The sequence below is a fragment of the Portunus trituberculatus genome, chromosome 6, assembly GCF_017591435.1.
Source record: "Portunus trituberculatus isolate SZX2019 chromosome 6, ASM1759143v1, whole genome shotgun sequence".
NCBI classification, from domain to species: domain Eukaryota; kingdom Metazoa; phylum Arthropoda; class Malacostraca; order Decapoda; family Portunidae; genus Portunus; species Portunus trituberculatus.
Window position 1 is genome coordinate 9,704,541 of NC_059260.1, and position 25,924 is coordinate 9,730,464.

Below are 25,924 nucleotides of genomic sequence, written 5' to 3' on the forward strand. Positions count from 1 at the left end.
TCTATCACCTTGAACTCCAAAACTGCATGATCACTCTTTGCTAAAGGGCACTCCACCCTCATCTCCTCAATGACCATTGGCTCTGTACTAAAGACCAAGTCCAGTCTTGACGATGCTCCCTCTCCTCCAAACCTAGTATCTTCTTTGACCCACTGAGTTAACACATTTTCCATTGCCAGTGTCAATAGTGTATTTCCCATGTTGTCTCTGATCCTTCCATTGACCAGTCCTCCCAACACACCTCTTTACAATTAAAATCTCCCATCATTATAGTTCGTTCACAGCCACCCAACATTTCTTCCAGACATGTTCCTGTATCACTTATCATTTCTTCATATTCCTGTACTGACCATGCATTTGTCTTAGGTGGTACGTACACCACTATGTAGTGCCTCTTTTTCCTTCATTAGTTTCTGCTCTGATCTTTAGCACTTCTGCCTTTCCCATACCTTCTTTCACTTGATCCACCTTTATATCTTTTTAACCAGCAACATCACTCCTCCTCCCATCTTACCTACTCTATTTCTTTTCCAAACATTATATTTCCTTCTCCAACCATCATCAGGTCTTCTCCCTCTCTCAGTTTTGTTTCAGTAAGACCCACAATATCTGGGTTCTTGTCCCTCAAGTAATCGTTGAGTTCTAAAATCCCGATATCACTCCATTTATGTTGGAATACATTACATTCCGCTCATACGTAAGTTTCTTTAGTCCTTTCTTACTGTACTTTTCTGGGTTATGAACCACTTCCTCAGTCTCATATCCAAGATTCTCCAGAAAAACTCTTTCTTCTCCTCTTCTGTCCTCTCTTCATTTTTTTTCAAAGCCTCCTTTCTCAACTCATTTAACATTTCTCTTTCCTTTTCACCGAGATCTCTTCTCAACCAAATCTTCCTTGTTGTTTCCTGCTGGGCTAGCCTCCATGACTTCTCCACCAATTCATCTACATCCTTTTATGACTTGTGTGTGTGTGTGTGTGTGTGTGTGTGTATTTACCTATTTGTGATTACAGGGCTCAAGCCATAGCTCTCTATGTCCTGTCTCTTTGTCCACACTTGTCCAATTTTTCCTTCATTTGACTGACACTCGCCGCACACACCACATCCACGCTAAGTTTGTTCCATGCATCAATGCTCCGATACGGGAAGCTATACTTCTTGATGTCGCTCGTGCAGGAGTCCTTCAGTATTTTCTTTGGGCGTCCTCTTAGGTAATTACTGGATGCCATCGTGATCAGGTTCTCCCTATCCAATATGTCCACTCCATGTACTATTTTGAACATTGCTATCATATCCCCTCTGACTCTTCTTTCTTCCAACATGCTTAATTCCAGCCTATTTAACCTCTCCTCATATGGTACCTCCTTAAAGTCTGGTATCATTCTTGTTGCTAACCTCTGCACTCTTTCCAGTTTCTTGACATGTTTCTTCATGTATGGTGACCAAATTACTGATGCATATTCCAACTGTGGCCTAATCAGGGTGGTCAATATCTTCCTTATCATGTTCCCGTCCAGGTAATTAAATGCCCATCCTATACTTTGGAGCATGCTGTACGTTTTTCCAAATATTCAATTAATGTGCTTTTCTGGAGACAGATTACTCTGTACAGTCACTCCCAAGTCTTTTTTTTCACTGACTTCAATTACAGTCTTCCCCCCCAGCTGGTAGTCTGGGTTGTGTGTGTGGGCTTCTGGGTCACTGGACCTTTCTCATAGAGAGGTTTCTGAAGCAAATAGTAATTCATTTATGTGTCTTTGAGTTGGAGTGTCTTATTTATTCACTCCCAGGTCTTTCTCTTTACTTGTTTTCATTATAATCTCTTTTCCCATTTTATATTCCCCATGTGGGCCTTCTATCACTTTTACCTGTTTCCATTCCATGGCATTTCCTGGTATTAAATTCCTTTTTCCACTTTTGGCTCCATTCCTAGATCTTGTCAGTACAGTCAACCTTCGGCTAACGCGACTTCAGCTATCGCGTTTTATTGCTACCACGCACCCATGAAAAGTTGCTAAAATTTCATTATCACGACCTCAGATGCCTGCTATCACGCGCCCAGCCATGACATCATAGGATATCTGAGCACTCATTGGCCAAAACCGCCTCCCGCCAAGATCAATTTGGCTATCGCATTTTCAACTATGGCGCGGCTATTTCAGCCCCAATTAGGCGCAATAGCCGAGGGTTAAGTGTATCTTTCTGGAATTCCATAGTGTTAATGATGTTCCTTATTACTCTCAAAAGTTTTGCATTGTTTGCAAACAAATCTATATAGCTACTCAAACCCTCTTGTATATCATTAATATATACTTGGGACATAATTGGTACCATTACCGACCCCTGTGGTACACCTCTCGTAACTGTGCTCCAGCTTGATGGGGTGTCTCTTATCATTGTCCTCATTTCCCTATCTGTTAAGAAGTCTGTCTACCAATTTCAGATATTTTCCTTTATTCCTCCCAAGTGTTCTGTTTTCCACAGGAATCCTCAATGTGATAGTCTGTCAAAAGCCTTCTTGATATCTAAATAGGGTGTCAACTAATCCATCTCTCCCTTGCACTTTATCTATTTCTCTTGTATAAAAGCATAGTAAATTCACTGTACATGATTCTCCTTTTCTGAAACCAAATTGTGAGTTATTTATTATTTCATTACCCATATTACTTCAAAAACAATTTCACAGGTCTTTCCCACAACACTAGTTAGTGACACTGGTCTATGATTTAAGGGTTCAGTCCTTCTTTGTATATCAGGACTATATTTGCTCTTTTTTACTCCCTTGGTACCTTCCCTTCCATTACAGAGCTGTTGATAACATCCCAAATTGGTTCCACCAATTATTCTTATACATTCTCTCAGTGTTCATCCTGACCCTAAATCTGGCCCCATTGCCTTTCTTTCATCTACTTTTCTATTAATTCTGTAATTTTCTGTTTTTTGCACCACATTTCTTAATCCTTCTTGTGTCTCTTGGTTGCTTGGCTCTAAGAACTCTCCCTCTTCATTAATTACTGATTTAAAGATCTCATTCATGAGTTCACTCATTTCTTCTGTTGCTTCATATATCCTATTTTCCTTAATTAGTTTAGTAATGGTCTCTCTGTCATTTTTCCATTTACATACTTGTAAAAAAGCTTGGGTTTCTCCTTACATCCCTTCACTATATCCCTCTTAAAATTTTTCTCTTCCTTCCTTCTTATTCTAATATATTCATTCCATGCCTCTTTATACTTCTTCCTATTTACTTCATTTCACACTTCTTTCTGTTTACTTCATTTCACTGATTTCTAAATTTTTCCAAGCTGCATCCTTACACTTTTTAGCTCTTGCACATACTGTTGAACCTCAACAACTGAGACCCCAATAACTCAGATTTCATGATAAGTCGGACTCTGACCAACCCAGTGACTAAAGTCTGAGTTGAACTGCCTGTCAAGTTTATTTTATTTATTTTTTTTTTTTACACTTTCTTGTATTTCACTTTCTATTGACATTACCAAAAATCTAATTTCAACTAAAAATTGCATGTTAGATGCACAATGATACCTCGACATATGAATTTAATTCGTTCTGTGATGATCGTTGTATATCAAAAAAATTGTATATCAAATCAATTTTTCCCATAGAAATTAATGAAAATAGAATTAATTCATTCATGTAATAACGAATTTATCCTCCCAAAAAAATTAACATACCTTCAGTATCAACCAAATATAGATTTAATATAAGATAAATACCATGTTTACTGTATGCATGATATAAATGTACTATATAGGGAGTCCTCGGGTTACGACGGTCTCGACTTATGACGTTTCCTGGTTATGAACGCACCCATAAAAACAAAAAATAATATTAGGCGTCATTCCGTCTTACGTGGTTTAGCATCGTAAGCGACGTAAACAAACACGAACTAGTTTCGGGCGCGCGGCGGAAGAATATGCTTTGTTGTGGTTGTAGGGCAAGGAAGACAGCATCTCAAGTCTCTGAACATATGCCATTTTGGTTGTTTGCACTGTCTCTCTCTCTCTCTCTTGGTTATGGCTCCCAAGCGTAAGGTTCTGCCTCTCTTGATTCACCAGCCCCAGTATCTCCAGCACCTTCTGTAGCTTCCTCTACACAATAAGCCTGTCTCTCCCTCCCTTGCAATGCCTCCTTCCAATGTGCAAACCAACCAAAGGAATAAAGGTAAGAATTTTTTTTTTTTCCCGATGTTCCGACTTACACCGAAATTCGGGTTACGATGCGTGTCAGGAACGGATCTACGTTATAACCCGAGGACTCCCTGTATTGCCCAAAATAACAACTTAACCCGCAAAACTCAGGACACGTTGATGGACGTTCCTCACGCAAGACTCAGGGCACGTGGATAGACGTTTAAGCTGTTTATGGCTACAGTTTGGCTATTTTCTTCCCATTTTCTTTGCTTGTGACCTGGCAACACCCATCAGGAGTAAACATATGCTCTGTCACTGTGTCACCAACAATGGATGGTGGGAGTGACAGTGATTTCACTGTGTCTGATTCTGCCACCTCTCCTGTGTGCCTTACTTCTATACCTCAGGTCTCTCGCCACGTTATGGGGAGACAACTTTTGAATGGGAGTGGTATCAGAACAGGCAACAGGGGGCGGGGGAGGGAGAGAGAGAGAGAGAGAGAGAGAGAGAGAGAGAGAGAGAGAGAGAGAGAGAGAGAGAGAGAGAGAGAGAGAGAGAGAGAGAGAGAGAGAGGATACAAGAGGCCCATTTTCTATCGCAAGGCCACGTAAACTGATGATACCACCTCATTCAACCTGTGATATTTTGGTAACCATGACATCTAGAGACTTCTGGTTTTATGCATTGCAAAGAGGAAGAGTTGCTTGTGGGCAGAACACCATTTGTACTCACTCATTTATTGAATTTCTAAGTGTAATCAGTATGAGAATACAGGCTATTCTGTGTTTCTCACCAAACTTTTACTTTTGGGACCCATGATCAAGGGGTCTTGAGTTCACAAAACTTAGAAAAAAATACACACCGCCGAGAAGCACACACACATACAGGCAACCCCCGCTTAACGAAGGTACACACAACAAAATTTCACTTCAACGAAGGTTTAATTTTACTACCATCTGCTCGTTTAACAAACATCAAACTCGCTTTAATGAAGTTTTATCCAGGTAATTTTTTCCAAGTTTGAAAACACTGCCGTATCACGCAAGCCGACAGGCTTTTGAATACATCAGTGCTCTCATGGACAACACGTGCACAACTCACTCCCCCCTGTTCAAAACAATAACAGCGTCAGCAACAGCTCGTCTTCCCTCGCTGAACATTGTGTTGCTAAGAAGACCAGGAAGTCTCTTACTCTCGAAGTGAAGCTGGTTATTATTCACAGACACGAGAGAGGCGAGAAAACTAATAGCATTGCTCGCCACCATCTTGATTCCATCTACTGTCTCTACTATTTTCAAGTCAGCAGACTCTCTTAAGAAGGCTGGTGAGACTGTATCTTCCTTGCAAGCTAAAAGAACCACCTGAACTCATGACTCTGCAATGGATAAAATGGAAAGCCTTGTGGAAATGTGGTACAGTAAAACCTCGCTTGACGAACGTCTCTAAGGACGAACAATTCGGGAGATGACCAAAAAATTTGTCAATATATCGACCCAGGGGACGAACGATATTTCGGGGGACGAACGCAGTTAAATGGCTTGCCGGCAGGCGAGCCGTTTGTGTGATAGCCAACCCGGCTATCACACAACAAGAAAACAAAACATAAGCACAAAAGAAAATAGAAACAGGAACATATGAAAAATATTACATAACATAATCTCCATGCCACCACGATTTTCTCCTGTTTTCCCTGTGCATGGTGATGTTACCGGCGCGCTCTATTGTAGCTTCCTCGGCGTTATCCTCGTTGCTCTGGTGGCTCTCAGCGTTGCTGTCATCATCATCCTGGCCATGTCCAGGTACTGTAGATTGTGGCACATCCATCGCAGCTGTTTCATTGCTCGCCTGGCAAGGAACACCGCCCTACTGCCAGCTCCTCTCACACTGAGCATCACCTCCGAGGATCAAAGGAACTTCCTGGCCACGTACCTTTAACTTCCCTTCTTGGAAGTCCAAACTTGCTCTCACACGCGTGAGGAAGTCAATCCCCAGCAGGCAAGGGTCTTCCAAGGCAGAGACGAAGACTGGCAATCTTTCCATGTTTCCCACGCCAATGTTCACTATAACGGGGCCCCACATAGTGGCACTGACTTGTGACGCTACACAGCTGTTGTGTAGCTCTGGCACGCTGCACATCAAAGTCCTCTCTCATGACTGTCTTCTCGGATCTTGTCTGTCTTCCTCCCCATCCTCCTCTCCTCCATTCCATCATGCCATCAACATCCAGTCTCTCAAGTAAATAACCTTTTCTTTTTTATTCATTTTATTATAATTTTGAAAGCATTTAGGTAAGTAAAACAATTTAGGCTTTCTATAATTATTTTGTTCATGTCATGCATACATTAAAGGTCTATTTTGAATGGGTTTTATGGACAAAAGTATGATTTTTTTTTGGTCTGGAACAGATTAATGGTATTTCAATACATTCTTATGGGAAAAATTGATTCAGGGGACGAACAAATCGGGGGACAAACAGGATTTAGGAACGAATTATGGTCGTGAGCTGAGGTTTTACTGTACATAAGTTTTGTATGTGATACAATGATGCGCCCTTTGTTTACATTTCACAGGTTGTCGGTTAGTGTCTTTCCCGTTTCATTCTACCTCCCTTCATAAATCAAGATCATCAACATTAAAAAGTTACGTACATACATACATTAGTGTACAGTAATACTCCGCTTAATGAACGTTCGTCTAACGAATTTCCGGTTTAACGTACTATATAAAGTTAGACTAAAAAGTCCGCATAACATACAACCACATCCGTTTTAGCAAATTTTCTGGGTTTGAATTTGCCGGGTGAGGGACCGAATGCGGCAGCTTCGCTGTGATTGGCTGGCTCCCCGCCTCTGTCTCTAGCGCTTCTGGAGCTGGATCCAAGATTCTTTAACAACGTCAAAGCAATCTCCTGCCGCGAAATGGCTTCCATGAATGCTTGGGGGGACGGTGGCAAGGCTGCTATCAGGTTGCTGGGAACACCACCTCTGGAGGTGGTGTTACTGTCTTATATATGCATTTATGTTCACAAAACTGCATTTCTATTAGCTTTTTTACAAACCTTGTCCCAAGAAAGGATTGTTTTGTAATGCATAAAGTGAAATCTTGCATGGAATACCAAAAAAAAAAGCAGAGATGAGATCACCCACAGACGAGGCAGAGACTCACAGCAACTCACGGATGGTCGCCGTGAGTCTCCGCTTCGTCTGTGGCCGATCTCATCTCTGCTTTATTTTTTGGTATTCCATGTAAGATTTCACTTTATGCATTACAAAACAATCCTTTCTTGGGGGCAAGGTTTGTAAAAAGCTAATAGAAATTTTTTTTTTTTCAACCCATGTGGTATGTTGGTGACCAGCCCAGAACACATCCCCCCAATTTCCATTACTTCCTATGGGGAAATTACTTCCACTTAACGAATTTCCACTCTATGAGTAGCTTTGACAACCCCTATCCTGTTTGTTAAGCAGGGTATTCCTGTGCATTATAATGACTTAAATTAAACTGTCTAAATGTTTAACTTCATAATTTTTACTTTTATTAAACCTTTCACTGTACTATGATGCACTCTCGCTTTGTTTACACTCAATGGAAGTTCAAGTCAGGGGTTAAACTTGTTATAATCAGTTCGCTTAACGAAGTTTCACTTAACGAAGGGTTTTCTGGGAACGTAACCCCTTTGTTAAGCGGAGGTTGCCTGTACATGCACAAAGGATGAACAATGATACACAATGTGGGCTGAATGTTCGGGTGGATGCAGGTAGCCGAGCGATCGCTGCGCCACCTACTAATGGCTATTCATATCTTAAAAATATCTTCGTAAATTATATGAAATTTTTCGTCATATATAAAAAAATTGTACATTAGCGTGTTCTTATCTTGAGTTACTAAACCAATTTAAATGATACCAAACAAAATGTTGTTCAGAGTTAACACCGATTTTGTGAAAATTTTTCAAGTGTAAAGAAGAAGAAAGAAAAATGCTTTTCGAGATATTCGCTACAAAAGATTTTTCATAATTTAATTCTTCTTTTGCTATTTGTATTCATGTGATTGACATGAAATTATCACACATGATTATGTATGCAATAGTGACTTTCTGGAGCATGATAAGAAGATAACCCATCAGATCCCCACTTCTCTAAATAATATCATTCACTCGTACATGAGGGTTGGGAAGGCACCATCAATACTGTCACGGCAATCTGCTGCTTCACTACTGAACTGAACACTCACTGAGTCATCATTAGTGTGTTGAAGTGAGATAATGATAGAGTGACACATTTATTGCTTGTCTGGTCCAGCTTTTTTCTTTTCTTTTCTTTTCTTTTTTTTTGTACTATGTGGGCTTTTCATGAGAATTTATTGGCTAAATGGGCTACTTTTTGAGGTACCTCCTATCTCAAAGCCCACCCGCTAGGAAACCATTGCCCTGAGTGAGGAAGCCCAACCTACATTCGGACCGTGGACAGGATTCGATCCCATGCGCTTGGAGACCCCTCGGACCCCATAGCACACATGGTTCCACTGTACCACGGCAGCCCCTTTATACCTCTATCTCAACATAATCTTTTGTAATAGTGTTATTGTGAGAGTTGTGTGGTGTATAGTTGTAATGATGAAGGTAGTTAGAAAAAACAGTGTTTGAAAAGATAATAGCAGTCATATGATATTGAGATAAGGTTTAGAAGCATAGCAGTAAGGCATAGGGTGAAGGGAGGGTCTTGGAGGGAGAGATAACACGTGTGACGAAGGGGAGAGGGGAGGCAAGGATTCAAAGTCCAGCTGTCTACCAATGATACAATTCTTTGTTTATTTCTTGTTGTCTTCTCTTCTTGAAGTTTCTGATTTTAATCCTTCTCAATTTATGCCTGTAAAGATGTTATTTCTGACGCCTGGCTATGTACTGTGTGGGGTGTGAGTCAGGCTATGACGCAACTGATCGAGACATTTAAAAATGGCTTCCTGGTGGGAAGAGTATTTAAATGTCATACAATAAACTACACTATCCAGTAATTTTGGGTCTGCAGGTTTTGGAGAGACAAATGTAATCCCAAAATTTTAAATACCCCAAAATTAAATAAATAAATCCTGCACCAAGTCTGAGTTTTTATTATTTTAGTGTGTGTGCAAGGAGAGGGAGGGGGAATTCGTATAAGTCGGACATTGGCGTTTGTCGGAACAACCTTTCCCCTCTTAGTCAGAGTTAGTGACGATCAACAGTATATCATTATACCACGTATGTTTGCTCTCTTTTATTCTGCATTTGGGAACATATCACTTTATCCTATTACTATACTTGTCTGGGAATATTTCATACTTCTCTTAGACTGTTCTACCTTGCACATTTTCCTCCCAATCAATACTACCAAAGTCATTTCTTAACCCTTCAGAATTTGTCTTGGCATGATTCCATCTTTTTGTTTATATCATTCATTATGTTTCAAAATTTTGTGATCCTGTAATTTAATTTCTAAACCACATGATCACTTTTTCCCACTGGACTATGGTATTTGATGACTGGACAAGACTCTCCTCTTTTCTGAATACCAAATCCAGTACAGATGGTTCTTCTTTCCTCTATACCTTATATAGTCCTTTATCCATTGATCCAATATGTTTACCATGGCCAGTTCTAACACTTTTTTCCCAGCATCCAGAGTTTTTCGGAACTAGGAATTGATGCCATGCTTTGCGTCTAGATAAAGGGACGTACATGTACATGTATTTACCTAGTTGTACCTAGTTGTAGTTTTACAGGGCCTGGGCTTTATGCTCGTGTGGCCCCGTCTCCATATCTACACTTATCTAATCTTACTTTAAAAGTGTGCACACTCGTTGCAGACACTACTTCTTCATCTAAACTGTTCCACATCTCAATACATCTCTGCAGGAAACTATATTTTTTAATATCTCTCAGACATCTTCCCTTTCTCAGCTTTTTACTATGCGATCTTGTGCTTCGGATGTCATATTCTTCTCTCAGGAATTTCTTCTTCTCATTCTCTGTCTTTCTCTCATTTTTTTTCTAAGCCTCATTTCTTTATCCCTTTTTTTCCTGATTCATATCTTTCCTTACCTAAATCATTTTTTATTCTGTCTTGCCAGCCAGCTTTCCACACCTTGACAAAATTTCTTCTGCCCCTAATTGAGATCTCATTTTAACTTTTAGTGTATTTAGCTAGCTGTATTTACCTAGTTGTATATTACAGGGTTCGAGCGGGGCTCACAGTGACCTGTCTCTATATCTATATTTATCAAATTTTTCCTTAAATTTGTGCACACTTTCTGCTGCCACAATCCCTCCTCAGGATCCCCCAAAGTGGAGATGCCTCTAGTGTTTTGCCTTTACAAAAAGGGGGGGACCTGAGGACGTATTATGTTGATTTCCCCTGGAATGATTACTGTTTCTGTGTCAGAGATCTATCTTTGTGTGCTGAACACATAACAGAGGTGATTGTGTCTGATATGGAGGCATACATTCCTCCTTCTTTTTCTCAACCTAAACCTTCTAAACCTTGGTTTAACACAGCCTGTTCTTTTTCTATACATGATAAGAGATATTGCTCACTGAAGGTAATTGAGCTTTCCATCTCCTGAATCTCATGCACTATATATTTCTGCCTGGATTCATGCCAAGTCTGTTCTTCAACTTGCCAAACACTTTTTCATAAATAAAAAATGTCAAAATCTTTCAAACTCTAACTCCCCTCATGATTTCTGGCATCTAGCCAAAAACATCTCCAATAACTTTACTTCTTTATCTTTCCCTCCTTTATTTCATCCTGATGGCACCACTGCCATCTCTTTTGTCTCTAAGACTGAACTCTTCTCTCAAACCTTTGCTAAAAACTCCACCTTGGATGATTCTGGGCTTGTCCCTCCATCTCCTCCTCCCTCTGACTATTTCATGCTTTCTATCAAAGTTCTTCACAATGATGTTTTCCTTGCCCTCTCTGGCCTAAACCTTTGGAAGGCTTATGGTCCTAATGGGGTCCCTCCTCTTGTTCTCAAAAGCTGTGCTTCTGTGCTTGCACCTTGCCTGGCCAAACTCTTTCAACTTTGTGTATCAACTTCTACCTTTCCTTCTTGCTGGAAGTTTGCTTACATTCAGCCTGTTCCTAAAAATGGTGACCATTCTAATCCCTCAAACTATCATCCCATTGCTTTAAGCCGTCCACTGCGGATGATGACACGGTGTCGTCGGTAAAAAAATTCCGAAGACTGTGGACGACGTAAGTTATGCGTCGGCAAATAAAAATATTGCAGAATATTCCCAATGCATTACCAAGCTCTCAAATTTTGACAGAGTCATCCCTGAAGACTGCCCATGTTTTGTTTATGTCCATGACCTTGGACGAGGCTTATCTCATGTCAGTCATTTACTGTAATTCACAACACAATACTCCTTTGTTCCACAACACACAAGACTCATTTCACTCATCTGTTTCACAGCACTCATGTCACTCATCTGTGATAACACATCACTTATCAACCTCACTATATACGCTAGTGCTCATACTAGTGCTCAGAGAGAGAGAGAGAGAGAGAGAGAGAGAGAGAGAGAGAGAGAGAGAGAGAGAGAGAGAGAGAGAGAGAGAGAGAGAGAGAGAGAGAGAGAGAGAGAGAGAGAGAGAGAGAGAGAGAGAGAGAGAGAGAGAGAGAGAGAGAGAGAGAGAGAGAGAGAGAGAGAGAGAGAGAGAGAGAGAGAGAGAGAGAGAGAGAGAGAGAGAGAGAGAGAGAGAGAGAGAGAGAGAGAGAGAGAGAGAGAGAGAGAGAGAGAGAGAGAGATTACTGTCATGTGGTCATTTATCTTATTGTTTTTTATTACTTAAGCATTCGCATATAATCATTACGAACATGCCTTGACAATATGAGGTACAAAAACATTATATACATGCAGTAGACAAAGTAAAACATAAATGGTGACCAATATGGCAACATCATCAGCTGGTATTTACCGCTCACCACAGTGGGGGTAGAAAATGCCTGGCCCAGACACGTTCTGGCTTATAGCGCAAAACTTTACATATACAACAGGTACTTAGAACCCATTTTTCTTTGGTTTTGGACCACAAGGATTCCATTTCCGCAATAAAAAAAATTGCTCAAACCTGCCACATTGGCGGTACATGTTTTGAAAAATAGTGCCGCAGCGGACAGCTTAATCTCATGATTATCTAAAGTTTTTTAATCTATCCTCAATAGCAAGATTCTTAAACATCTGTCACTTCACAATCTTCTATCTGATCGCCAGTATGGCTTCCATCACTGTCGCTGTACTGGTGATCTTCTGGCTTTCCTTACTGAGTCTTGGTCATCCTTTTTTAGAGAATTTGGTGAAACATTTCCTGTTGTGTTAGACATATCAAAAAAGCTTTTGATAGAGTCCAGCACAAAGCTTTGATTTCAAATCTGCCCTCCTATGATTTCTATCCTTCTCTAAGCAACTTTATCTCAAGTTTCCTTTCCAACCATTCCATTGCAGCCATAGTAGACAGCCACTGTTCTTCTAAATCTATTATTAGTGGTGTTCCTCAGGATTCTGTCCTATCACTCACTCTTTATATTATTCATTAATGATCTTCTTAACCAAACTACTTGCCCTATCCACTCCTATACTGATGATACCACCCTACATCTTTCCACATCCTTTCACAGACAACCAACCCTTCAGGAAGTCAATAGATCACATAGGCACGCCATGAAACGCTTAACCTCTGATCTTTGTAAGATCTTTGAGGCATTAAACTACTTACAGTAGTTTAATGCCTCAAAAACTCAATTCCTCCACCTATCAACTTAACACAACCTTCCAGACAACTATCCCCTTTTCTTCAATGACAATCAAGTGTTTCCCTCTTCCACACTGAATATTCTCGGTCTGTCCTTTACTTATAATCTTAACTGGAAACTTTGCATCTTATCTCTTGCTTCTATGATGTTAGGCATTCTGCGGCATCTCCACCAGTTTTTCTCAACCCTCCAACTGCTAAATCTGCACAAGGGCCTTCTCCATCCTTGTATAGAGCACTCTTTGTTTATTGGTTCCACTCACACACTTTTCTTAGATAGGATGGAATGGAAAGCTTTTCATCTCATCAACTCCCCTCCTGTGACTGACCATCTTTAGCCTCATTCTCATCGCAGAAATGTTGCATCTATCATTTATCGTTATTTTCATGCTAACTGCTCTACTGACATTGCCAACTGCATGCCTCCCATCCTTCTGCAGTCTCATTCCACAAGGCTTTCTTCTTCCTCTCACTCTTATTCTGTCCAACTCTCTAATACAAGAGTTAACCAGTGTTCTCAATCACTTATACATTTCTCTGATAAACTCTGAAACTCCCTGCCTGCTTCTGCTTTTCCATCTTCCTACAAATTGATTTCTTTTAAAAGGGAAGTTTCAAGACATTTATCCCTGTCTTTTGGCTAATTCTTGACTAATCTCTTAGGAAACTTGCAGTTCAAGAGAGCCTCTTTTTTTAAATCCTTTGTTGGCTTTGGCTAGTCTCCCTCTTGCATAAAAAAAAAAAAAAAAAAAAAAAACCTGGGCTGGGCCTGTTTAACTTAACAAACACATTGTTAGACAACCAGTTGTAATGTCCTTGCCACTATGGCATGAGGAGGAGGAAAGCTTCACATATTCCTCTCTCCTCATTCTAAAGTAGTCCTGTGATATGCTTCTTTTGTGCTCGATTGCTTTGTCACGTCTTGATCCTGATCTCAACTTGAGCTTGCAGTGTGAAAGGGATGTTAAAATCCTCACAAAAATAACTATATCTACATATCACAATGTATGCTGAGTCATACTATAAAGTGCAGTCAAGGTTTTTACCTTTTTCATTGTTCAAATTGATTGATCTTAGACTTGTAATATGCTGTATTAAAGATATTGATAGCAGTACTATAAGATGATCACAAAAAAAATATCTGTTTTGATCAATTTCTCCCAAAATTATCTGTAAAGGATATTTGAATTAAAAGTAGATACAAAAAGTCAACAGTATCATAATAATCAATGTTCTATGCATCTGTATACACCCGAGATTTAATACAATATTTTAGTTCTGGTCAGTAGGGAACATGTAGCAGAAGTGACATCTGGTGGATTAATTCTGAAAACTACCCATAGGAAAAGATTGGGTGACAGGATTGAACTTTGAGGAATACCACTATTAATATATTTAGGAGAAACAACAGAACAGACAGAGAGGAAACTTAGGATGAAGCTGCAGACATAGGAGGGTAGTTTGGAGATAAAAGCTTTGTGTAGACTATATCAAAAGCTTTTGATATCTCTCAGGCAACAATATAAGTTTCACCAAAATCTCTAAAAAGATGACCTAGACTCACTACAGAAAGCCATATCACCACTATAGTAGCTTTGATGGAAGCCATACTGGCAATGTAAAAGAAGAATATGAAGTGACAAGTGTTCAAAAATATTCCAGATGAGGATAGATTTGAAAAATTTAGAAAAAAAAGATATCGAAGTTATAGGGTGGTAGTTTGAAGGATTAGGACAGTCACCCTTTTAAAGGACAAGCTAAGTGTATGCAAACTCCTAGCATGAGGGAAAGATGGAAGTCGAAAGACAGAGTTGAGTTTGATCAGGGAAAGTGCAAGCATGATGCCATAGTTTTTAAGAACAATAGGTGAAACATCAAGTCTTTAAGCCTTCCAAAGTTTAGGCCAGCCATGGTATGGAAAAGAATTTTAATGAAAGGCATGAAATAGTCAGAGGGAGAAGAGGGAGAGACAAATGCAGAATCACCCAAGGTAGTGTTAATAACAAAGGTTTGAGAGAAGAGTTCATCTTTGGAGATAGAAGCAATGGCAGTGGTGCCATCAGAATGAAATAAAGGAGGGAAAGATGAAAGAATAAAGTTAGTGGAAATATTTTTTGGCGAGATACCAGAAGTCTCGAGGGGAGTTGCATTTCAAAAGATTTTGACATTTTTTATTACTAAAGGTGTGTTTGGCAAATTGAAGAACAGACCTAGCATAATTCAGGTAATGGATTGTTATCACTCTCACTAAAAACTGACATCAACCAAGAAAAACCTGCAACCTTGTATCTGCAAGATGAACACTGCACCTGCCTCTTGGTTCCTCATAAGCAACAATTTTGTTATTCTCACCTGCTGAACACTCTGTTGGGGTGGTTGTTGCTGTTGCTGTTGCTGTTGCTGTTGCTGCTGCTGCTGCTGCTGTTGTTGTTGTTGTTGTTGCTGCTGCTGCTGTTGTTGCTGTTGCTGTTGTTGCTGTTGCTGTTGTTGCTGCTGCTGCTGCTGCTGTTGTTGCTGCTGTTGTTGTTGCTGCTGCTGCTGCTGTTGCTGCTGTTGTTGTTGTTGCTGCTGCTGCTGTTGCTGTTGCTGTTGCTGTTGCTGCTGTTGTTGAGTCTGTTGCTGTCCTTGAATCTGTTGCTGAGCTGGTTGCTGCGCTGAAGCTTGTTTGAGAAGCTCCACATCTTTTTTGTCACGACTGCCAGGCATGAAAGTGGAGTAGGCTGCCTGCCCAGCCACCTGAAATCAAAATACAGAGGAGACTCAATATTTGAACATCTAAATAGTCAAAATTTTCAATACTCAACCTAAAAGTTCAATTTACAGTAAAAGTCCTTAAATCTGGAACCTTATAATCCGGAAATCCTTATAATCCAGAAAATTTGAAAGGCTGAGTTAAATATGTAAAAAGTAAGAAATAATAGCAATAAATATATAATAATAATAGCCGAAACCGAACATGTCATCACCGAAACCGAATGCAGCGATTCAACATCCTGCCAACCGCCGTCCACCATTGTGTTCTGCCACGTGGGATCACGTCTCGTCTGTCACCATCACAAAGTCAACCATGTGTGTGCCAAACTACTGTTATCATGGCTTCAGCAAACCCTCTTGGCCTCCAGACAAAGACAGTGAAAAAGAGAAAACATACAACCCTAACCATAAGTATTGTGGACTGTATACATATTATGTGGGGTACAGTACAGTACAATCACTCAAACTTCTCAGTATATGTGGATGGTGGAATAGCCTACGTAAAACAGTGAAATCACCTACACAAATACAAGCTGACAAGTAGGAAGAGAGCAATCATCACATATGGCCTGCCATAATGGCTGGAAAGGCCCATGCCACTCCCCCCATAGTCTGGCAATTCTTCAAGAAAAAAAAAAAGCCTACGTAAATCTTGTGTGGTGTGGTGAGGAAGTACACAGTAGACTGGTGGTAGTAGCAATCCCTGCAAGATGTTATGACAGTACTACAAAGAGCTATAGCAAGTTGGGGTTAGTTTAGTGGGGTTTACATAGTACCCTCAAGATTTTAATCTTACTTTCAGCCTTACTATCTTACAATCCGGAAAATCCTAGAATCCGGAATGCCTGAACCATGACTTCCGGATTTCAGGACTTTTACTGTAATACTAAAAAAATACATGATAGTCACATGATAGTCGAACGCCCACACACATGGTTGTAAACAAAAACTCTCTGGCCTCTCCCTCTACTCCCTCCGCCAGTTGTGCTGCCGTGGTCATCAGAATAACATTCTTGTGCATTCTGTCTGTAGTTTTTCATTCATAAACTTACATTAACACCAAAGGCTTATTAGTGGTGAAAATATCTGGTAATAAAATGGCTGCACAATTGGTCATATACAAAGCTCTGTCCTCTCCCTTCTCGCAACTATCACTGTCCCGTTCTGACACCACATTACCAGTATACCAGTAATACCGGTATACCAAATGCTGGTGCACATCCCTAGTCCTGCCGCAGTCTTGAGAAAAACAACATTCTTCTGCGTTCTGCTGGTAGTTTTCCATTTAGAAACTTATGATGGCACCAAAGAGGCTTATTAGTGATGAAAATAAGGAATCTAGTAAGAGTATAAGTGTAAGTGACTCACAGCCCTCCTCTAGTGGGTTCACATGAATCACACCTGGAGAAAAGTTAAGCAGGTGTTTTCATGGATGGTGACTCGTCTTCCGGCGACCTCCGTCCTCCTCCCCACCCCTCTCCCCTCCTCTTCTAAGTTGTCCATCTCCAGCCTTCATTTATGGTATGTACAAATCAAAATGATGAAAAATGGTACATTGAAATTTTTATAAACCTGAGGTTTTGGTAGGATGAGAATGAATTACTTGATTTATAGGTATCAATAGCCAAACTTTTTAATACTCGAACATCCATTTGAAACTAATTAAGTTCGAGTGTCGAGTCTCCACTGTATCTATTACAGTGCTGTCCATTCAACCACAATATGATGGGGACATTTTTGTGGAAGTCTCTCAAAACAGGGTTAATTTTGCTAATTCAGCAAAAATGTAATTTTCCATCAACAATTTCTTAATTTTGCCTTGACCAACAAAAGCATCACACTTATCAATCCTTACTCTTCAATCTTTAACAAACCCGAACCCTCTAGGTGATGTGGTGTGTCTGTGGTGAATTGAAGTAACTTTCAGCACTTTGTGAACCTGTGTTTCAATGGTTGCATGCCTGGCTGAGGCTCCAATTCAAAATGCCCAGACTTCCTTTATCTCCTTCACTCACCAGTCTCTGTCACTCACTCACATGAATACCTAAATCTATCATTCTGTAGACACTAAACGAAACAGTATTGCTGTAAGTCATTTATAAAATACAAGAGGAAATTGTAATTGTTACAATTTGGAGGATGTACCATCAGGAATGCTCAGCCAGTGTGATGAAAACTTAAAACAGTAGATACATTTTGCATTTCACAACTTGTAAAGCCCCAGGTAAAAGCGAAGGTTTCCCTTCCCATGATACACTCCCACTCTCGCTGTACACATTTCCCATGATACACTCCCACTTCCGCTCCCATCTATGTGGTTTACAAATGCACTACTCATCCTGTGTTGCACACATTGGCTTTGTGTTCAGGCAATCGTGTTGTCAGGCCTCTGCTTAACTCACCACAATACTTATTACAACTACGACAGGAAATTTGGTAAACAACACTCTCCAATCATAAAGTTGATTACGTGACCTAAGAGGAAGATAACAATGAGCCAATCAGCAACACAAGACAACACAAACTCAGCTCTTCTTAACTTGTATCTGGTAGTACTTAAATTCACACAATTAGGCCTGCAAGCCACATTCTCCTAAGGAAGCCTTATGGGCAAAAGTAGTTAGAAATTAGAAATAAAATATTCACCTCCCAGCCCTCATATTTCTTCATCACCTTCCACAAAAATAATAATATAATGACAATAACAATGATAATAGTAATACTACTACTACTACTACTACTACTAATAATAATAATAATAATAATAATAATAATAATAATAATAATAACAATAACAATAATAATAACAACAAAACAATAATAATAACAACAAAACAATAATAACAACAATGACAATACTAATACCAATATTAATAATAATAATAATAATAATAATAATAATAATAATAATAATAATAATAATAATAATAACAATAATAATAATAATAATAATAATAATAATAATAACAATAAAAATGAGAGAGAGAGAGAGAGAGAGAGAGAGAGAGAGAGAGAGAGAGAGAGAGAGAGAGAGAGAGAGAGAGAGCAATGTTTTAGAATAATAGATATATGAAAACTGGAATAAGTGTATTTCAAGGAAATTGAAATGTGCTACAATGGATGTCTGAATGTATGTGGCTTCAACAGTAAAAGCAATACAAATATACCTCTCTTCACTGGGGACATCTCCCCACCACCCGAACCATCCAGCCACATAGCACGTTGCCATACCTAGAAATTTTTTTCTTAATTTCTTTACCATCAATTTAACCTTAACTCATATACAAGAAATACTAGTTTATTTTCATTCCTTCTATTATCAAAATATTATGCAAGAATACAGATGTAGTATCCTCTCATTTAAAACCATATCTTATCCCACAAATAAAGTTTCAAATCACAATACACCCCACTCACTGTTTAAGGTGGCATCCACACAGGGAACAATAAATTAAGTGAGAACAAGAGCAAGGAAGGTTGGAAGAATCTGAATAACTGCATTAGAAGTATTACAGGAGAGAGTTCCCATGGCAATGAGCTATTGCACATGTGATTGACATTGTTGACACCTGATATATGACACACTGTCTTTCATCCAATATACTATTGCTGTATATACTTGTTTGTAATGCAGCTATATATATATATATATATATATATATATATATATATATATATATATATATATATATATATATATATATATATATATTTTTAACTCTGCTAAGTGGAAGGAACTAAGGCAGTACTATTCTGATTTCCCTTGGGATGATTATTGTTTTCATGTCAGAGATCCTTCTCTTTGTGCCGAGCGCATAACAGAGGTGATTATCTCTGGCATGGAGCTATACATTCCTCATACTTTCTCTAACCCTAAAGCTAAAAAGCCTTGGTTTAACTCTGCTTGTTCTCGTGCTGTCAATGATAGAGGCGGCTCACAAACGGTTCCGTAGCCATCCAACTGCTGAAACTCATGCCCTATATATTTCTGCCCGTAATCATGCCAAATCTATTCTCCAACTTACTAAAACTCTTTCATCAATAGAAAATGTCAAAGTCTTTCCAATTCTAACTCCTCTCGAGATTTCTGGCATCTAGCCAATAATATCTCTAACAACTTTACTTCTTCGTCTTTCCTCCTTTACTTCATCCAGATGGCTCTACAGCTGTCTCTTCTTTTCTAAAGCTGAACTCTTCGCTCAAACCTTTGCTACCAACTCAACTTTGGATGATTCTGGGCATATTCCTCCTACTCCTCCACCCTCTGACTACTTCATCCCTAAAATTAAAATTCTTTATAAAGACGTTTTCCTGGCCCTCTCTGGCCTTGATTCTCGGAAGGCTTACGGTCCGGATGGAGTCCCTCCTGTTGTTCTCAAAACTGTGCTTCCGAACTCGCTCACTGCCTGGTCAAACTCTTTCATCTGTGTCTCTCTACTTCTATTTATCCTTCTTGCTGGAAGTTTGCTCACATTCAACCTGTCCCTAAAAAGGTGACCACTCCAATCCTTCTAACTACCGCCCTATAGCTTTGATTTCCTGCCTTTCTAAAGCCTTTGAGTCTATCCTTAATAGGAAGATAATGAGGCATCTATCAGCTCACAACCTTCTCTCTGATTGCCAGTATGGTTTCCGTAAAGGCAGATCTACTGGTGATCTTCTTACTTTCCTAACTGAATCTTGGTCATCCTCTTTTAGGGACTTCGGTGAAACCTTTGCTGTCGGCCTTGACATATCGAAAGCCTTCGATAGAGTCTGGCACAAATCTTTAATTTCTAAACTACCCTCCTACGGATTCTATCCTTCTCTCTGTACCTTCATCTCCAGTTTCCTTTCCGATCGTTCTATTGCTGCTGTAGTAGACGGTCACTGTTCTTCCCTAAAACTATCAACAGTGGTGTTCCACAGGGTTCTGTCCTATCACCCACTCTCTTTCTATTATTCATCAATGATCTCCTAAATCTGACTCAATGCCCTATCCACTCCTATGCTGATGATACCACCCTGCATTATTCAACAGCGTTCAACAGACGCCCAACCCAACAACAATTAAATGACTCAAGGCGAGATGCTATAGGACGCCTAACTTCTGATCTTTCACTTGTTTCTGATTGGGGCAGAGAAAACCTGGTTTTGTTCAATGCCTCAAAAACTCAATTTCTACAACTATCTACTCGACATAACCTTCCAGACAACTATCCTCTCTTCTTCAATAACACTCAACTTCCCTCTCCTCTACATTAAACACACTCGGTCTATCCTTCACTAAAAATCTAAACTGGAAATTTCACATCTCTACTCTTGCTAAATCAGCTTCCAAGAAGTTAGGTGTCCTATGGCGTCTTCGTCCATTTTTCTCTCCTCCCAGCTGCTTGCTCTGTACAAGGGCCTTATCCGCCCGTGTATGGAGTATGGCTCTCATGTCTGGGGGATCCACACACAGCTTTACTAAACAAGGTGGAATCTAAAGCTTTTCGTCTTATCAACTCTTCTCCTCTAACTGACTGTCTTGATTCTTTAAGTCACCGCCGCAATGTTGCATCTTTATCTGTCTTCTACCGCTGTTTTCATGCTGTCTGCTCTTCTGAACTTGCTAACTGCATGCCTTCCCCTCCTGCGGCCTCGCTGCACAAGACTCTCTACTTCTTCTCATCCCTATTCTGTCCATCTTCCTAATGCAAGAGTTAACCAGTATCTTCACTCCTTCATTCCCTACACTGGTAAACTCTGGAACTCTCTACCTGTGTCTGTATTTCCACCTGCCTATGACTTAAACTCTTTCAAAGAGGAGTGTCAAGACACCTCTTACGTTAACTGGACCCTCCTTTTAGATTTTTTGTTTTTCTCTTTATACTATTCCTCTTAACAGGGCCTGGCAACCAGCGGATTTTTTTTTCCAACACTTTGTTTTCCCTTGGCCAGTGCCCTTGTAATGTAAAAAAAAAAAAAAAAAAAAAAAAAAATATATACAGGCAACCCCCTTTAACGAAGGTTCACACAACGAAATTTTGCTACAACGAAGGTTTCATTTTACTACCATCTGCTCGTTTAACGAACACCAAACTAGCTTTAACGAAGTTTTATCCAGGTAATTTTTTTCCAAATTTGAAAGCCCCACCGTATCATGCAAACTGAAAGGCTTTTGAATACACCAGGAGCTGCTGGTACTAGGGCCTGCCTCAGGAGAAATCCTGAGACACCTGTAGAATAAAGATCAAGATCAAGCCTCTCCTGGACAACACAGGCACTGCCGATACAAAGGCCTGCCTCAGAAGAAATTCTGCGTCACCTGTAGAATCAAGATCAAGATCAAGATCATGCGCACCACTCACTCCCCAGTCAAAACATTACAGCGTCACCAGCAGCTCATCTTCCCTAGTTCAACTTACCACCAAAATGCCCTGCAATGTGGCCTAACATTCCTAAGAAGACCAGGAAGTGTTTTACACTCGAAGTGAAGCTGGGTATTATTCACAGACAAGAGAAAGGCCAGAAAACTAATAACATTGCTTGCCACCATCTTGACTCCATCTACTGTCTACTATTTTCAAGTCAGCAGACTCTATTAAGAAGGCTGGTGAGACCGCATCTTCCTTGAAAGCTAAAAGAACCACCTGAGCTTGTGACTCTACAATGGATAAAATGGAAAACCTTGTGGAAATGTGGTACATAAGTTTTGTATGGGGTACCATGATGCGCACTTTGTTTACATTCCAAAGATTGCCGGTTAGTGTATTTCCCGTTTCACTCTCCCTCCCTTCATAAAGTTAAGATCATCAACATTATAAAGTTACGTACATTAGTGTACATTATAATGACTTAAATTTAACTACCTAAATGTTTAACTTCATAATTTTTACTTTCATTAAACCTTTTACTGTACTATGATGCACTCTCGCTTTACTTACTCTCAATGGAAGTTCAAATCAGGGGTTAAACTTGTTATAATCGGTTCACTTAACGAAGTTTCGCTTAACAAAGTGTTTTTTAGGAATGTAACCCCTTCGTTAAGCGGGGGTTGCCTGTATATATATACAGAGTGCGGCAACATAACTTCCTATTTTATAATGCGTGGCAATCTGGGTGTAGAAGTAGTAGCACAAGATTTTTTTTTTTTTTTTACGTAGGGGAAGAGGGCTAGCCAAGGGCAAAAAAAAAAAAAAAAAAATTAGAAAAAGGCCCACTTGAGCGCTGGTTCTCCAAAGACTTCAAAAAGTGCCAAAACCGTCATCCAAAATTAGGGGAGCAAATGCCTCGATACCTCCCTCTTAAAAGAAGACAAGTTGTAGGAATTCGGAAATACAGATGCAGCGAGGGAGTTCCAGAGTTTACCAGTGAAAGGGATGACTGATTGAGCGTACTGGTTAACTCTTGCACTAGAGAGTTGGACAGAATAGGGATGAGAGGAAGAAGAAAGCCTTGTGCAGCGTGGGCGCAGGAGGATGGGAGGCATGCCGTTAGCAAGATCAGTAGAACAGTTACCATGAAAATAGCGATAAAATATAGGAAGGGATGCAACATTTCGGCGGTGAGAAAGAGACTGAAGACAGTTAGTCAGAGGAGGGGAGTTGATGAGACGAAGAGCTTTCGATTCCACCCTATCAAGCAAAGCTGTGTGACTGGAACCCCCAAACATGCGGTTTATGTCAACCACCCGAGAAGCCTACCAGACTTGAAGGCCAACATCCGAGAAGAAATTGCCAATATACCCGCTGATATGCTGGTGAGGGTCATGGCAAGCACCCGAAATCGGTTTATGCAGTGTATGGATAAGGGGGGACGTCACCTACCTGATATGATTTTCAAAACTGTGTGAAACAAAACTTTAAATATGTACTATCATTATGAAACAAAATTAAAACCTTTCTGATGTATACATCTTGTTTTCTTGCCTTTTGGAAAAAGAAAGGTATGTTGCCACACCCTGTATATATATATATATATATATATATATATATATATATATATATATATATATATATAACAAAGATTAAACTTTCAGGAAAAAGTTTAATCACCATCTGGCTTGAGTAAGATGTGTCACATATGCATTTGGAATAATGACTGCAATATTTAGAATTCTGACAAAGGTTATGGAAACTTGTTTTGAAATCACAATGGTTAACACCAAAGCTGCTTGTATCATATGCAAAATTATAATCAACAAGAAGGGAGCTGACTCATTCAGTGGTAGCTAAAGCGGTAAAACTGAAGAAAGTATTCCACCACCACATGAGGGCAATAAAATCATTCACTGAAAGGCACAGGAAGAGTCTTGACTTTAAATTTACAAAGATAAAATGTAATACCATATAAGCATTACAATCTTCCAGAAGTCTTGCAGCAATGGAGAGACTGATGAATTAAGTGTGTAGAGTCACAGGAAATAAAATTTGAGGAATATTAAAGTTATAAGCCCAAAGTAAACCAATCTATATTCCTTTGTATTATCAATGCCAGATATATAAGAAAAAAAAACATTATGTATACCATGGAAAAATCTGGGAAACAAATTTATATTGGAAAGAAACATTTTGAAACATATAAAGCAGCATTATCAATAATTGAAAGACCATTCTTACCCTATGGGTTATTTTGACACTCTTCCTCCAGTCTTCAGTAAATATTTCCTTGAACTGTTGTATATATCGACACACTTGCTGTTGTGTTCCCAACTGAAACCTGCAATATAAAGGTGTGTTAACTCTCATTATCTACATGAGAAAAGTGGGAAAAGGAATGAGGAAATGAAGTAAATTGTGGAGACATGTATGGTTGTAACTGAAAAGAAATATGCACTAAGGTGTTGATAAACTGGAAGGGTTGGACACATGAAATACAGCGGTACCTTGAGATACAAGCTGCCTGAGATACAAGCTTTTTAAAATATGAGCTACAATTTGGTAATTTTTTCATTTTGAGATACGAGCAAAATTTTGAGATACGAGTCATGCTTGGGGAAGTTGCCACTAGTCGGCAGCTCAGTGCATTGGTCCAGCCTCAGTTGAGCTAGTATCCACATGTTTCCTATGGATCTCATGCACTGTGATTGTTCTTTTATCATTCTCACACCATTTACTGACGTTTTTTTTTTTTTTTTTTTTTTTTTGTCTAATGAAGTGCAGCTTTGATTTATGTTTAATGATTTTGTGTGCATGGTGGCTGCATCCTTTCCTCCCTCCCCCCTCTCCTCCACCATTTACCACCAATAGCCAAAGGTAAGAACACTATGTAAACTTTTGCTATTATTCCATAAATTTTCATGCATTGGTAAAGTATGCATGTGTAGGTAACTGTAAAGGCAAAACAAATTTCTCTTATCTCCCCCTACCTCCTCCACCAATGCTCATAGAGGAGGGGGGAACAATGTAAACAAACCTCTCTCTCTCTCTCTCTCTCTCTCTCTCTCTCTCTCTCTCTCTCTCTCTCTCTCTCTGTCCTACTTAAAACTTCATTCATTCAATAATGTTTACAGAATTGTCAATGAGCTCTTCTGTGATTATTAGAGCAGCCAGTCTTCTGTGGGTGGCTATATTTGTACACTCCAGCTGATGGACAGTCCCAACTGAGGGTTGGGAATGCAGTAATATCCCATGGAATGCACCCTTCCAGATAAAAATAATTTGTAAGAGAAGTTTATCTATTTATATTATCTTTTGTTTTGTTTTATCATGTTTCTGTGGAATAATTGTTATTTGCAAGTACCTTTTTCTTACCTGAAAACACATAAAAAATGTAGGGGTGCTCTTTTTGGAGAGGTTGGAATATATTAATGGCATTTCAATGCATTTCAGTGGGAAAAATTTTTCTGATACAAGCTTTTTGAGATACGAGATTCATCACAGAACGAACGAAATTCATATCTCAAGGTATCACTGTACATAGCAAAGTACAGCCATATGAGTTGTGTGACGAAAAAGCAAGCAGATATGAGTTCTTGTTTTTTTATGCAAGAGGGGACACTGGTCAAGAGCAACTAAAAACCTCCCTCTTAAAAGTAGTCAAGGTGCAGGAAGATGGGAATACAGAAGCAGGCAGGGAATTCCATAGTTTATCAAACAAAGGTATGAATGATTGAGAAACTGGTTAACTCTTATATTAGAGTTGGACAGATTAATTAGGGGTGAGAGGAAGAAAGCATGCAGTTAGCAAGATCAGTAGATGAGTTAGCATGAAAATAGTGATGAAATTGGAAAGAAATGGGCACAAAATCTTGAGAATT

The 25,924-nt window shown here is 39.4% G+C and overlaps 1 protein-coding gene across 1 annotated transcript in view; it reads right to left on the bottom strand.

Moving 5' to 3' along the window:
- LOC123518598 (putative transcription factor SPT20 homolog-like 2) overlaps positions 1–25,924 on the bottom strand; it is a 298,506-nt gene that overhangs the window by 182,955 nt on the left and 89,627 nt on the right. Inside the window, 3 exon segments of the mRNA XM_045279496.1 lie at positions 5,275–5,299; positions 15,500–15,684; positions 24,285–24,384. Of these exon segments, the coding sequence (XP_045135431.1) occupies positions 5,275–5,299; positions 15,500–15,684; positions 24,285–24,384 (310 nt within the window).